Genomic DNA, 14,106 nt, shown 5'->3' with positions numbered 1-14,106 from the left:
ATGCCCCCTGCGTTCAACAGGAGTGGGGTCACTACTGGTACCCAAAGTACACAAGGTCACAGCTGGGAGCAGATCCTTCTCATATAGAGCAGTGTTCGGGATTGAGCAAGAGTCTCAAATCTGTTCACTCTGGTCTTCTGTTAAAATCCAAGATACTATATAATCATATATAGTCATATATAGTCATATATATATATATATGTTATCAAATATTAAGTCCACTTTATTACACAACCACCTAATCAAGCATAAACAGTGTTAGCTTCTCTAGCTGTGCTGTTGTATTTTTCTTCCCCCCTGCATCCATCACCTAAAGTGTGATGACATGCATACCCAGTTGCAGGGTTAATCAATACTGTATTTCATCTTTTAAAAAAATAAATGCATCAGACAAAAAACAAATCAAGATACTTCTATTTTTTCACACCAAGGCAACCAGTGAGGACTCAGAAAGACTTCTCCACCACACATACTCTGCACCCACAACTTATTACAATTATTTGCATTTATTGCGATCAAAAATGACCAAAACAGTCAAGTGTCAACCGCTAAACACAAAATAGCTCAATCAAGTCCTAAAACATTTCATACCTTCAAAAATTATCATAGATGAGCTGTAAAAAGAAAAGAAAAAATACACGATTGAAGCAGTCGACACATTCCAGCCAAGGAGGCCAATTCATTTACTCCCAATAATTTTATTTTTGCAGGTACAGGGCAGATATGCTGGTGTAAAAACAAGCCTGTGGTGTGCGGTGAGAGAACAGAGTGTAGAAAAAAACTCTTTCTCCCTCCACACAAAAGCACTGTATTCAACCACTCCAACCTGATGTTACCTGGCAGAAAGAGGCATGGCACAATAGAGGTTAAAAATGAACAGTTTCTAATTTATTAACACCGGTAAATAATTCTTGTAGTTACATGTGAACATTGAATGTAAAAAAGGTACCAAGGTTACAGAGAAAATATAAATGAGAAGAAAGAGTAAAGGGAGAGAGAGAGAGAGGGAAAGAGGCAGAGCCATGGGAAGAAATAAGATGATAGAGCAGACTCAAAACCAGAAGATCCGGTTTCGATGGAAAGACAGCTGGGAAAAGAAAAGGAAAGAAAAAGAGTCCCCTCTCCACATTATACCCCTTTATACCCCTGGCCTACAGGAAGTTGTCACTGGCCTACAGGAAGTTGTCACAGACCAATCAGAACCTGTTGTTTCTGATGCCACACCCCGGTGCCTCCCATCTGGGGAAGACAAAGAGAGTGGGCGGTCCTGACGGCCGACGCCTCACACGTTGCCATCTCACAAACGGCATGAAAAACAGAGGTGTTGAATCTTCATGCACAACAATTGGCACAGGAATGTCACATATCTTCTTGTAGACGGTCGCTATGCAAAACAAAAGCATGGTCCTGCGACGGCCAATCTTACACTGGTGATGTGAAGGCAAGTAAATCACTTCTGCATTTGTGAAAAAAAAAGATAATTAATGAAACAATAAAGAAATAATAAATAACATTTCCAATTTGTTCTAAAATTACAGGAATTTTTTGCTCTTCAGGCCACACCCTGAATGTGTAAATGTACAGTTTGGTGTCTGTTGTGCTCCTTCAGTGTTGCGAAACATTTCGAGCAAAGACTGCAGATGTAGGGCTTCTCCCCGGAATGCCGCCTCTGGTGGGCTTTGAGGTAGGAAGCGTGGGCGAATCTCACGCCACACTCCTCGCACCCGTACGGTTTCTCCCCGGTGTGGGCCCTCTGGTGCGCTCTCAGGCCGGACGCCCGGGAGAAGCTCCTCCCGCACGGCGCGCAGGTGAAAGGCCTCGCCCCGGCGTGGGTCTTCCGGTGGGCGCTCAGGTTCCCCGCCTGCGAGAAGCTCGCCCCGCAGTCGCCGCACCGGTACGGCTTCTCTCCGCTGTGTATGCGCTGGTGCGTTTTGAGGACGGACGCCAGCGAGAAGCTCGCGCCGCACTGGACGCACCGGTAGGGCTTCTCCCCGGTGTGCACGGCCTTGTGGGTTTTGAGGTGAGACGCTTGCGAGAAGCCCGTGCCACACTGCACACACCGATAGGGCCGTTCTCCGGTGTGCACCCTCTGGTGTCTCTTAAGGGCTGACGCCAGCGAGAACGTCGCGGCGCACCGGGCGCAGCGGAAGGGCTTCTCTCCGGTGTGCGTCACGTGGTGCGTTCTGAGGTGCGCCGCTCGGGAGAACCTCGCGCCGCACTGGGAGCACCGGTACGGCCTCTCTCCGGTGTGCGTCTTCTGGTGTCTTCTCAGGCTGGATGCAGTTGAACACGCCACGCCACACTCCGTACACGGGTGGGCCTTTTCTCCGGCGTGGAGGACTGGGACGCCCGAAAAACGTCCCTGGAACAGCTTCTCTTCTCTTGGACTTCTACATCTCTCTGTAATAAAATATCGTTTTAAACAATAAATCAGTATTTTCACACATTAATCAAACAGTTTATTTGATTACATTAAACATATCCGCTCATTTGAATTCTTCCTACATGCGTAACAAAGTATTAATGTGTGAATGTTTATGAACATTTTTGATGTTGCGGCCTAACACACAAAGTCACAAGTTACATTTACATTTACCAGACGCCCTTATCCTGAGCGACTTACAACCAGTAGTTACAGGGACAGTCCCCCCTGGAGACACTCAGGGTTAAGTGTCTTGCTCAGGGACACGATGGTAGTAAGTGGGATTTGAACCTGGGTCTTCTAGTTCATAGTAAGTAGTTACAGGGACAGTCCACCCTGGAGACACTCAGGGTTAAGTGTCTTGCTCAGGGACACGATGGTAGTAAGTGGGATTTGAACCTGGGTCTTCTAGTTCATAGGTGAGTGTGTTACCCAATAGGCTACTACCATCCCTCAAACCCCACTTGCTACCATTATGGCACTGAGCACTCAGCAGACAACTGAGTGTTACGACTGCCTGTGTGTCTCTGGATAAGGGTGGTACTGAACATCAGAGCCGTAACTGCACTCGCCTGAAAAGATGAAGTCATCGTTCAAGTCGTCCGATTCACCCTGCTCATCACTTTCTGCTGGTTCCAGCGTGACACCGGAGCCCAGGGCCGGACTGGTGTCTGATGACGGGTGACCGGTGCCGTTCTGCTCCTCACCACCTAAACCAGCACTGGGATCCACCTGAGCATCCATCCTGAGGCAAGTGCAAGCAGAGGTTTAAGTTATTAAGCACCGCACCACCACTGTCGTCAATTATGAGGAAGTACTTCTGATGTTTCCAGGTCAGCAGAGTGCAGAGGAACGTCCAAAGCCAAACCACCAAAGCAGTATTTTCTCTCCCGACTGTGAATCAGGGAGGAAGGTGCGACTCCCACCCTTCACAGTAACAGTATTCAACCTCATTTCATTCACTCTGAACATCAAATATGCAACATTAGGGCTTAATCTTATACAGTGAAAAAAGGGAAGGATTCTGAACTGAAAATGATTTGATCATGTAAGAATAATGTGTTTAATTTGCATTCAATTCCAAACCACGTTACATCAACTTAATAAAATCATTTGTTACTTAGCTGAACTATCTCAATATATATGGTTTAAAATGATGCATTTTAAAATGAATTACAACAGCCTAAATCAAATGATTCATGTGGAGCCAATGTCAGGTTTGGATTTTTTTGTGAAGTGATAGTCACAGCAGCACAGTACACGGTGCACACAGTGAAATTTGTCCTCTGCATTTAACCACCACACTGAGTGAGCAGTGGGCAGCCATGACAGGCGCCCGGGGAGCAGTGTGTGGGGATGGTGCTTTGGGGAACTCGGTGGCACCTTGGAGGATCGGGATTCGAACCGGCAACTTTCTGATTACAGGGCCGCTTCCTTAATCGCTCGGCGACCGCTGCCCCTCTTATTCATTAGGCAAAAACCTAGAAATGTCCACTTGCACAAAGTCACGTATGTCTGTCAAATTACACACACACATTGGTTTTTAATTGCTGCAACTGATAAATAATGAAAATGTGAAAGAACACAGCCGCTCTTCCACTCGCTGCTTACTTGTTCATTACAAGAGTTTATCATCACCAGAAATGCTATTTCAGGCAGTGCAGGGTAAGTATGCTCCATAGGGGTGAAATAAACCCTCCCACTACATGACCCTGCTGAGACCTTTGTAATACAGCTGTAGGGAAAATTTGCTTCCCTTTAACCCCAAACAGAAATATCAAAGCTCTTTTTCAAAGAGAACTTGCCTCTGCTCCCTCTGCTGTATCCTTTTGGAATAACCATATTACAGGACTGAAGTGGAAATGGATTTGGAGTATTCCCACCAAATTTCTTTTGAGAAACAAAGTCAAGAAAATTTCATATAAAATAGTACATATCTATCTCGTTTTAAACCTGATGTAGAAGTTGCATGCACATTTTGTGGACGACCCCCGAAGTCCATTTATTAAAAATAGAAGCAAATGACCTTTTATATTGTGTATAATATTTGGTTTGTTTTTTTAGTGACTCATCTTTTGTTTTGAATCTATTTATAGTTTATGGCAAGTTTTTTTGTTCATATATGTAAATATAGTAACAAAAAACCCCATTTAAATTTCTTTTTGGCAGATTTGAAATATTACCTTGGTACTATTACTGGTTCTTCCAACCAGAAGCTTATAAAAACCATGCACATTTTGAATCAATTTGGTCTCTCTGTTTAACTTATATTTCTTCTTTTTGAGTCTTTTCTCCAAATAATTGTATATAGTCTCTGTATTGTTTTTTTTATTTGTTTATATGCTGCTGCTATGTGACCCTGGATTCTTACTATTTATTTTTTGTTAATGTCTTGTAAAGGTTTGTTTTTGTTTTATTAATGTCTTTTTAAATTGTTCTCTAAAAATTGTATAAATAAATAAACAAATAAGTGTGAAAGTTCATGACATACATGGATTTAGACATGTAGCTTGACCCCAAACTGAAGGTCACTGTATTCATTTGTATTAAACAATTTCCTGTCTTTCCATTTGGAACTTTTATTTGAAACGTTGCTCACCGCCTGAAATTGGAAGATCAGCTGGATTATTTCACATTTTCACAATTTATCGGCTGCAGCGACTGAAAAACCAACGTGTGGGTGTGAATTAACAGACATACAGTACAGGTACAGTTACACATACAGTAGAGTTTGGACACACCTTCTCATTCAACGTGTTTTCTTTATCTTCATGACCATTTACGTTGGTAGATTCTCACTGAAGGCTTCAAAACTATGAATGAACACATGTGGAGTTATGTACTTAACAAAAAAAATAATTGAAAACATGTTTTATATGCTAGTTTCTTTGCTCTGATTACTGCTTTGCACACTCTTGGCATTCTCTCGATGAGCTTCAAGAGGTCGTCACCTGAAATGCTTCTCCAACAGTCTTGAAGGAGTTCCCAGAGGTGTTTATCACTTGTTGGGGTCCAGCTCAACCCAAACCATCTGGATTGGGTTCAGGTCCGGTGACTGTGGAGGTCAGGTCTCCACTTTTTGTTAAGTACATAACTCCACATGTGTTCATTCATAGTTTTGATGCCTTCAGTGAGAATCTACCAACGTAAATAGTCATGAAGATAAAGAAAACACATTGAATGAGAAGGTGTGTCAAGACATTTGTCCTGTACTGTACATGCGGCGGGTTAAGCCATGGAAGGCGGGGACAGGTGGAGGGTGGTGCACCTGTCAGCGCCTTCCGCGTAGGACATCGAAGATACCTAATCTGGCGTAAAGGTCCTAGTTTATAAGCGGGATCTGCATTATTAAAAGACCTACCTGTGTGTTTTAATCCACCAGAGGTTCTGACTTCTGCGGCATCACGTGATTATATTTCTTGGAAATAAAAAGTAACGACTGAATGGAAGACTGCTGCAGCAACGTCATTATCGCTCATCTACGCCCGTGTTGCGGCGGGTTCTGGGATGGCTTCCCTGGCAAAAACCAGCGCGGTTTCACGTTCCATGCTCGCTCCAGCCAGAGCGCATAAACGGAGGAACGCCGCGACAGTCCGTCACTTCCGGAAGGGTCATGACCCGGAAGCGGAAGCCGAATTCCAGCAGTTTCGGAAAACGAAACCGCGGCGTTTCATTCTGTCAGGAGTCTTCTCTAACTCGCTAACTCTCTCATTTCTGTTAGCACGAAAACTTTAAACATTGTCCACAAAATCATCTGCATCGTGTGGTTTTATACAAGATCAAACACAGTTTATCAGTTTACCACATAGTTTTTTTGTACGCAATTGTCTATGGTATAAAATGTTTTCATCATCACAGCATATCATTAAAAACCTTACATAAGAAGATGTAGAGAAACAGACCCCACATGGACGACATCAATGGACACTACTGGAGGAAGGTCCACTACAAAAGGCTGACATTTTCAAAACTAGGTGTTAAAAATGGACGCACATGTTAGAGATATTGTAAAATTGGGCTTTTTTTTCAGCTGAGGCGCCTGGCCAAACTCAAGCCAGTTCTTTACAAACTAAATCTGGAAACAGTGATTCACGCTTTCATTACGTCCCGCCAGACATATCTAGCTCGCCTTAAATCAGTACAAAATGCAACTGAGCAGTTTCTCACTACAAACAGGCGAGATCACATAACCCCGATCAAGACTCCTTGTCTGTTTTAGAGTCCATTTTAAAATTCTTTTATTTGGTTCTAAATCACTGATCTACTCAGTTCTTACACTCCACCCTGTTCTCTCAGGACTTAAGACCAGAGACTATTGTATCAGCATCAGTATTTAAATTCGGGCTAAAAATCCGAATACAATCTAGCCTTTAACAATACTCCCCTCACTGTTAGTAACACTGTAGTAGTTGGTGTCGCCGGAAATGTCTGCTTCTCTGTACAGTTACTGTCATTTGTTGCTAACTCATCACTCACTCTCTTCTTTTCTCCATCCTTCACCATCCTCTCCACTGTGGATGGGGAGCGGTCACGTGACCTGGCCGACCTCCATGGACTGTCCTGCTTGACCCTCTGCTGACCCCATCTGATAGTCACCTGCTGGGATTCGAACACACTACCTGGACGCCGCTTCATTATAGACTAGTGGACAGCAGTAACCTTCATATTCCACCACTTTCTGGATGGATTTCACTGTTATCCAGTTCTGACCAGAGGAGGATGGTTCCCCTGCTGATTCCAGGTTCCTCTCAAGCTTTTCTTCCTGTTCGAGGGAGTTTTTTTCTTGCCTCTGGCTGGCTCACCTGGGGACTTGAGCACCGTTCTGTTTGTGAAACATTGTAAAAACCCATATAAATAAAAATTGAACGATTGATCGACTTATTATTGGTAGGTCCTACGTCACGTTACAAGCTCAGAGGTGACAGGACCTTTGCAGTGGCCGCCCCACATTTGTGGAATGACCTACCAATCAGCATCAGGCTGTCGCCATGAATCGCTGCATTTAAATCTCGTTTAAAGACGCACTTTTTGCACCCTGGCTTTTAACGCAGTGTGCGGTGGTTCTTACTCGATGGTTCTTATGAAGTCCTTTAATAACTCTTTTACTATGTTGTCGGTTTTATGGTTTCCTGTTTTATTCAACCTCTTGTTTAATTTAAATTGCTGCATTTATTCTTTTTATTCAATTCGTTATTTTTTGTATTTTTATTGAACATTTTGTCCATGTCGGTCCTGTCCCGGGCAATTTTAATGTTGTTTTTAATTGTTGTTTAAAGTGCTTATAGATAAATGTGGTGTGATATGTCACCTGAGCTTCTACAGCAGGTGTGAAGTAAATTACTGTCATTCTGAATAGAGTCTTGTGGTTGAGGGCGTCGAACTCTGGACTGGCAACACTTTTGCTGATCTTGTACTCAATTAAGTTCAAAGAACTTCATTTGTCCCTTAGGGACAATTTAAAAGGCAAAGTGGAGCAGCACACACAGATAATAAATACAAATACGAGCCTCGTACCACTGGCCAGCGACGCAACTTCTCATGGACATTGATTAGGATCCCGCAGGTTATTATGTGAAAGAGAGAAAGCTGACTGCAAAGAGTGTGAAAAGTGCTACAGTGATACAGGTCAATAGTTGCTGATGTCTCCAAAGGGTTTCTTCAGGATGGGAGTAACCCTGGCACATGACCAGAAGATATAGACCTGCTGATGATGGGGAGAAGGTCTTGAGCATGGAAGAATGTTGAAGAGATTGGGTCTAGTTGGCTTGTCATAGGATGGCACGATGGAGTGGCTAAAGCCACTTGCTGTGAGCTATGTCTGCGTATCCGTACACAGTTGCATTGTTAACGTTTGTGCTGATGTACTCCTTACCACCAAGGGTAGGTGTCGAGGCCGCAATCCAAATAAATAAATGAGTTCCTGCATCTTAAAATAGTTATGTGTTGAGTGAAGATCTTGCAACACTTTTCCAATAAAATTATGCAGGCATTGCATCCGTATCCATTTACGTTCCGTTAATTTTTCAGTACGTGCACAAAATACGACGCAAAGAACGCAAGATACGAGCCACGGCTGTCTGTGGTAAACAGCATGTGTATATCTGCCTTAACATGATCTCATCAGACTGCACGAGTGAATGAGAATAAGAAACCTTATTGTGAATATGTTACACACTTGTGTCCTTTTAGTCACCGGTGTCACTCGTTGCACCTGACACATGGATAAACTCAGCATTTTACTAAATCAATTACATTTACATTTACAGTATTTATCAGTATTTATGCCCTTATCCAGAGCGACTTCAGTAGTTACAGGGACAGCCCCCCCCTGGAGACACTCAGGGTTAGGTGTCTTGCTCAGGGACACAATGGTAGTAAGTGGGGTTTGAACCTGGGTCTTCTGGTTCACAGGCGAGTTTTTTAAGTTTTTATTTTTATTTTAAGTGTAGTGATTGTCACATGTGATATACAGTAGCACAGCACACGATGCACACAGTGAAATTTGTCCTCTGCATTTAACCCATCACCCTGAGTGAGCAGTGGGCAGCCATGACAGGCGCCCGGGGAGCAGTGTGTGGGGACGGTGCTTTGCTCAGTGGCACCTCAGTGGCACCTTGGCGGATCGGGAATCGAACCTGCAACCTTCTGATTACAGGACCGTTTCCTTAACCACTAGGCTACTACCGCCCTTAATCAAGAGTTTGATGTGGGATATGTTTCATTTCTGTTGGCCAGGGGCTTTCACGGTTTGCCTGTTTCCTTCTGGTGATTTTTTTTTTGTGTGTGTGTGTTGGTTTTTGTCCTGATATATTTTCATATGTTGTGTTTGCATATGATGTGCTGCTGATTTAAACCCTCGGATCCTCTCATTTCTCCAGACTGTGGATCACAGGTTCTGCCTGCAATGGCTGTTCTCCACATGTTATGTAAGTACATTATTCTACCTCATTCACACTGCAAAATGCTGCAAAATCTTCCAGTAATCTGTCACCTTGAGGCAAATTTTTGACATTAAACTGAAGACCTCTCCAAAAGTACTGGAACAGAAAGCTTATAATTTTTTTTTCTTCTTGAAATTAGACATTTGCATATATTATCAAACTATGAATATTAAAAGAGAGATCAGAGTCTCCGGATGAATTCTCAGTTTTTACATCTATATATGTTAAATAATATAGAAAACCTCAGACCTCATATCCAGCCACCCAGGCTTTCAGGTGAGCAAAGCCATAGGAAGATGACAGAAAAATAGATTCAGTCTGAAAACCAGATTGGCATTCATCAAAACGTGCTGCGACTCACAATCAGTATTTACAGGAACAGTCTCCCTGGAGCAATTTAGGGTTAAGTGTCTTGCTCAGGGACACGATGGTAGTAAGTGGGATTTGAACCTGGGTCTTCTGGTTCATAGGCGAGTGTGTTACCCACTAGGCTACTACCACCCAATAGAATAGTACTATTATTATAATAATAGCTATTTCTGAAATACTAACTTTCCAACAATGATGTTCCACTCTTTTACTTTCTGACAAAATAATGTTAAACATTAGTTTTTTTGTAAGCATTTGCATTTGAATTCCACTTCCCTGTATAAATTTTCATATGAAAATAAAAAGAGAACAGTGTTTTCTGTGGTCACTGGATTACGTCTGACTAGTAAAAATAATTCTGTATTTCTCTGTTATACATGAATGAAGGAAAATATACATATTTTAATGAGGTGTAGGAAAATGTTTGACGTCTTACACAAGAGTGTAAATTATACTTCATCTTCCAGTTACATCGATCCTCCTGACAGCTTGCATGATGGAGAAGGGCAGCATAGTCGCAGGTAAGAAAATACTGTATCAGATCCTTCCATTTTAAACTCTATTCATAAAAACATAATTGAAAACTGTGTTGGTGTGACAAAAATAATTTCACATAAACCAATGCTGCCTTCTCAGTCAAAAGAAGAGAAGGTGAGCGTGTATGGACAGGATTACGTAACCCCTTAAAATTCCTCCCTCCACCATTTCCACAGTGTTTTAGGAAAATTACAGCACCAAAATTTAAAGTGAAGTGATTGTCATTGTGATACACAGCAGCACAGCAAAATTGCAATACTGCAATAACTATTGCGAAGAACTCCAATTTGCATTGGTTGTGTATTTGTGTGCTACCATTTTCAGGCCCTTATAATCTCACTCTACCTGAACAGGCACTCTGGCATGTTCAGACCTGCCTGGCCTCTGTGGAAGCGATGAACAGGCGATCTGCTCTGATGCAGCCACCGGTCCTCTCTGCAGCTGTCCACGCGGCTATATTCCAACTCCACGAATCGACTGGGACAACACCACCACCTGCAGAAGTGATGTCTCCATGTCCTTGCTGTTTTGTTCGTGTCTGACTCATTTCTTGATCAGGTTGAGCCATGACTGAACAGGCCTATTCCCTTTAGAGGCTGACTCACCAATGACTCACTCACTAAACGAGTCCCAGTGAATCAGTATATTGTTCCATGATGTGTAATGTCCACCTAGTAAAACGTATTATAATTGAACAAATTGATTTTTTTTGCACATCACTACAAGAAATGCATCTTTTATTTGCTGATTTGGCCTTTTCAGTTTGGTTGTGCTACCTACTGTCCGTTTCTCTTCTGTTCGTTTGAACTGCCTGTGTTGAAGCATGCCTCTGATTCAAGAAAGGGAAGATTTATATTTTTCTCTCACCCCTGTTTAGGCTTGGATGAACAGTTCCATGAATTCTGTGGGGTAAAGAGTCATGCATTTTATACATCTTGAAATTGATTCAAACAGAGGAAGCGTATCTGTAGACCTTGTTTCTTTTTCAGGGTCAAAATGGTTATGGGTGCTTTCTGAGTTATTTGATAAAGATCATTGACAACATTACATCATTGGTGTTACCAGTACAAGTGAGTACCGATCCTTTGTCCTGGTGCTGTTTTTTGAGTAAATGACTTTGCTTTATTCCAGCAAAATAATTTCTATTAACTTCCATTCATATTCTTTATTACCACTTTTAATGTGTAAGTAAAGCATTAGTAGAGTTCATATGTTCCATAAAGAACATTTGCCGCTTTTCTTTCCTCTGTAGACTGTATCCATTTTACTGGACAATCTGGTAAACCAGTCTCAGCATTCGCCCAGCACACAAAATGATGTGGTTCAGTGTATTGAGAAGTTACTGTCTACATTAGTGGAACCCACTAACTTCACCAGAAGCTACATGGGTGAGTAGTTACTGCCTTGCACGGGGATTCATCATAGGGGAAGTTGTATGATTTATATCATGGCAGGTGGGTTTTCGCTTTTCAGTATCAGAATATATAACAGCATACGCTGTAAGTGTGGAGGGTGAGGAAAACGGGGTCCGAGATTGGCGAGGGAGGTAAGGAGATGAGTTTGAGATGAGTTGCGGAAGCTGAGTCCCCAAGGGAGTCCCAAACAGCTGTTCAGCACAGATTATGAAGTGCGCGATCACCCGGTTCTGAATTCTTAACTGTCACTTGACTGTAGTACAGTAAATTCTGCCTCCTCCAGCACTCTGACTAAGTCAGTGACACTTTCCTATGATTTTTTTCTTCCAGAGTTAAACGTAGTAACCATCAATCCAAATGCTAGTCTCAACACTTATCTGCACACTTCAGATGCTCTTCTTGAAGTCAACCTCATTACCATGACAATGATGAATGCAGGTATATAGATGCACAACTGCATGTGAATTGTGAAAGCTGAATATATATACGTTTTTTAATTAATTATTATTTGTATCTTCAACTACGTGATGTGGTTTTGGGTAATACATGAAAACGAACTTAAGAATATCTGACTATATATTTACATTATGTAAATATATAGACACATTATATTGTGTCTGGTATTTGATCATCTAGCGGGGTTGGACTTACAGCAGCTCTCCCTACTCTTTCCTGAGGCAGAATCATTTTTGTGCCACCCAAAGCACAAGAGCTTTTCATAATAGCAGAAATTGAATTTGGAGCAGGAAAGTTGTGTTTTTAGGGATGTAAAAATTCAGATTTCTGGTTGTGCAATTCAGATGCAAATATATTTAATTCAAAGTTTTAGTGACTTCTGAAGTGACTTTTTTGCTGTTTAATTTTCACACAGGGATGGCATCAGTGGCACTTGTCACCTATGAAAAAGCTGACAGCGATTATTTGGCCTATTACGAGCAACTGTCCAAAATGGTGACTGTAGCCATGACTCTAACAACAGAAAACCTGCAGGACAATCCTTTCACCCTCACCATTAAACATCTAGCAGAGATTGAGGTGTATTTCGATTTATTAGCATTTTATTAGCAATTGATATGACTCTTCTTAATATTAAAACTGATGTATAAAACAAATCTTTTTATTCAAATCAATTCAAATCATTATGGTCAGTTCACTGAAATGATTTGAATCTTTACTAATAAGACTAGGTGGGCATCACCTCTTTTTTTATCTCAGCCACACTTCTCTCTAAAAAAGGAGATGGTGCCCTTCAGTCAAAACGGGTGTCTAATGTTTCACAAATTTATATTGAAATTCATTCACTCTTTTTCTCTCTTTCACTCTCAATCACTTCTGGACTCAATCCCCTCAGAAATCCTTGCACAAACTTTTAATTTATAACTCTTTTTACCTTGAACAATCTTTTTTTTGTTGTTGTTGTACACTTTATACATTGACTCCAGTTATTTGCACACATTCACCCTACCTGTTACTCATATGTTTTATATTAAAGACATAAAAGTGTAATGTTTGGTTATGTTTGTAATATTTGCACGTTAGTTCATTGTTTACTTGCAATATTTGCAATACGGTGGTCTGTAGCATTCACTAAAAGCATTTCACTGCATATCATACCGTGTATTACTATGTGCGTGACAACACTGTCACAATGTGGAAGCCCACAATGCAGTTCAGCAATTGCAATTACTTTTTACATCTTTTACCTCTTTTTTTCCCCACAGGATATGGATCAAACGTTTTGTGCACAATGGAATAATGGTTATTGGAGTCAGATTTGTGCCACCAAATACTCCAACTCCACCCACACGGTCTGTGAATGTGATTCTCTGTCAACATTTACTGTTATGAGAGAACCGCCCATGACTACAGACAGGACAGTTATGTTTCCGACAGGTTTTGGACCAGTGTTAAATGTATTTGAGTTAGACTCCGATGAAAGTATCTTGGGTGCACAAACTCCTTCTCAAGCAGTGTTGTACACAGAAGAGGCACAAGTCGGACTGAACAGTACAGACAACACAACATTTTCTACAAAAGCCCCAAAGCGCAAAACAACACCAAGTCAAGGGGCATCAGAGGTAAACGAAATTCTAAGCAGGCGTTCAAAATGCTGAGTTTATATTACGAATTGATTTTTGTTTCATTTCAGGAGAGCAGAGTATTGGATGTGTTGGGTACAGCTGCGCTGTCAGTTGGGTTGGTGTTTGTGGCCTTGGCGGTGTTGACCTTCATCATCTGTCGGAAAAACCCCAAAGTGAACAGCACGCCTCAGTTCAACCTCTGCATCTCTCTGCTGTTGCTTTATCTCACCGTCCTGTTTGTACAGAACTTAACTTCTGCCATTCGCCCTTACAAGGTGGTTAACCAGCATAAATCAAGACTGCGTTCAGAAATCCGGTCAAGGGGACCATGATGGCGGTAA

The 14,106-nt window shown here is 41.8% G+C and overlaps 2 protein-coding genes across 2 annotated transcripts; one reads left to right on the top strand and one right to left on the bottom strand.

Annotated features, from left to right (window-relative positions):
• Positions 1–1,031: 1,031 nt before the first annotated feature.
• Positions 1,032–6,013, bottom strand: LOC114785807 (zinc finger protein 239-like). The gene is made up of 3 exons (XM_028972427.1): positions 5,784–6,013; positions 2,995–3,167; positions 1,032–2,400 (listed from the first exon to the last, which is right to left on the bottom strand). The coding sequence occupies exons 2-3, from the start codon at positions 3,164–3,166 to the stop codon at positions 1,553–1,555; spliced, it is 1,020 nt and encodes a 339-aa protein (XP_028828260.1). The 5' UTR covers position 3,167; positions 5,784–6,013; the 3' UTR covers positions 1,032–1,552.
• A 2,991-nt stretch (positions 6,014–9,004) lies between these two features.
• Positions 9,005–13,741, top strand: LOC114785816 (uncharacterized). The gene is made up of 11 exons (XM_028972440.1): positions 9,005–9,187; positions 9,301–9,348; positions 10,200–10,253; positions 10,623–10,772; positions 11,147–11,178; positions 11,259–11,339; positions 11,522–11,657; positions 12,015–12,122; positions 12,556–12,719; positions 13,406–13,492; positions 13,578–13,741. The coding sequence occupies exons 1-11, from the start codon at positions 9,127–9,129 to the stop codon at positions 13,593–13,595; spliced, it is 939 nt and encodes a 312-aa protein (XP_028828273.1). The 5' UTR covers positions 9,005–9,126; the 3' UTR covers positions 13,596–13,741.
• The last annotated feature ends 365 nt before the right edge of the window (positions 13,742–14,106 follow it).

Source organism: Denticeps clupeoides, chromosome 3, assembly GCF_900700375.1.
Source record: "Denticeps clupeoides chromosome 3, fDenClu1.1, whole genome shotgun sequence".
In the NCBI taxonomy this organism is placed as follows: Eukaryota; Metazoa; Chordata; class Actinopteri; order Clupeiformes; family Denticipitidae; genus Denticeps; species Denticeps clupeoides.
The sequence above is the reverse complement of the archived record's forward strand: the minus strand, read 5'-3'. Positions and strand labels throughout refer to the sequence as shown.

Excerpts from the sequence above, each read along its gene's own strand:
- LOC114785807 (XM_028972427.1), bottom strand. The coding sequence starts at position 3,166 with ATGGATGCTCAGGTGGATCCCAGTGCTGGTTTAGGTGGTGAGGAGCAG. Across the intron at positions 2,401-2,994 it reads CGATGACTTCATCTTTTCAG|AGAGATGTAGAAGTCCAAGA; the intron begins GCGAGTGCAGTT and ends ATTTTATTACAG.
- LOC114785816 (XM_028972440.1), top strand. The coding sequence starts at position 9,127 with ATGTGGGATATGTTTCATTTCTGTTGGCCAGGGGCTTTCACGGTTTGC. Across the intron at positions 9,188-9,300 it reads GGTTTGCCTGTTTCCTTCTG|ACTGTGGATCACAGGTTCTG; the intron begins GTGATTTTTTTT and ends TCATTTCTCCAG. Across the intron at positions 12,720-13,405 it reads AACATCTAGCAGAGATTGAG|GATATGGATCAAACGTTTTG; the intron begins GTGTATTTCGAT and ends TTTTCCCCACAG.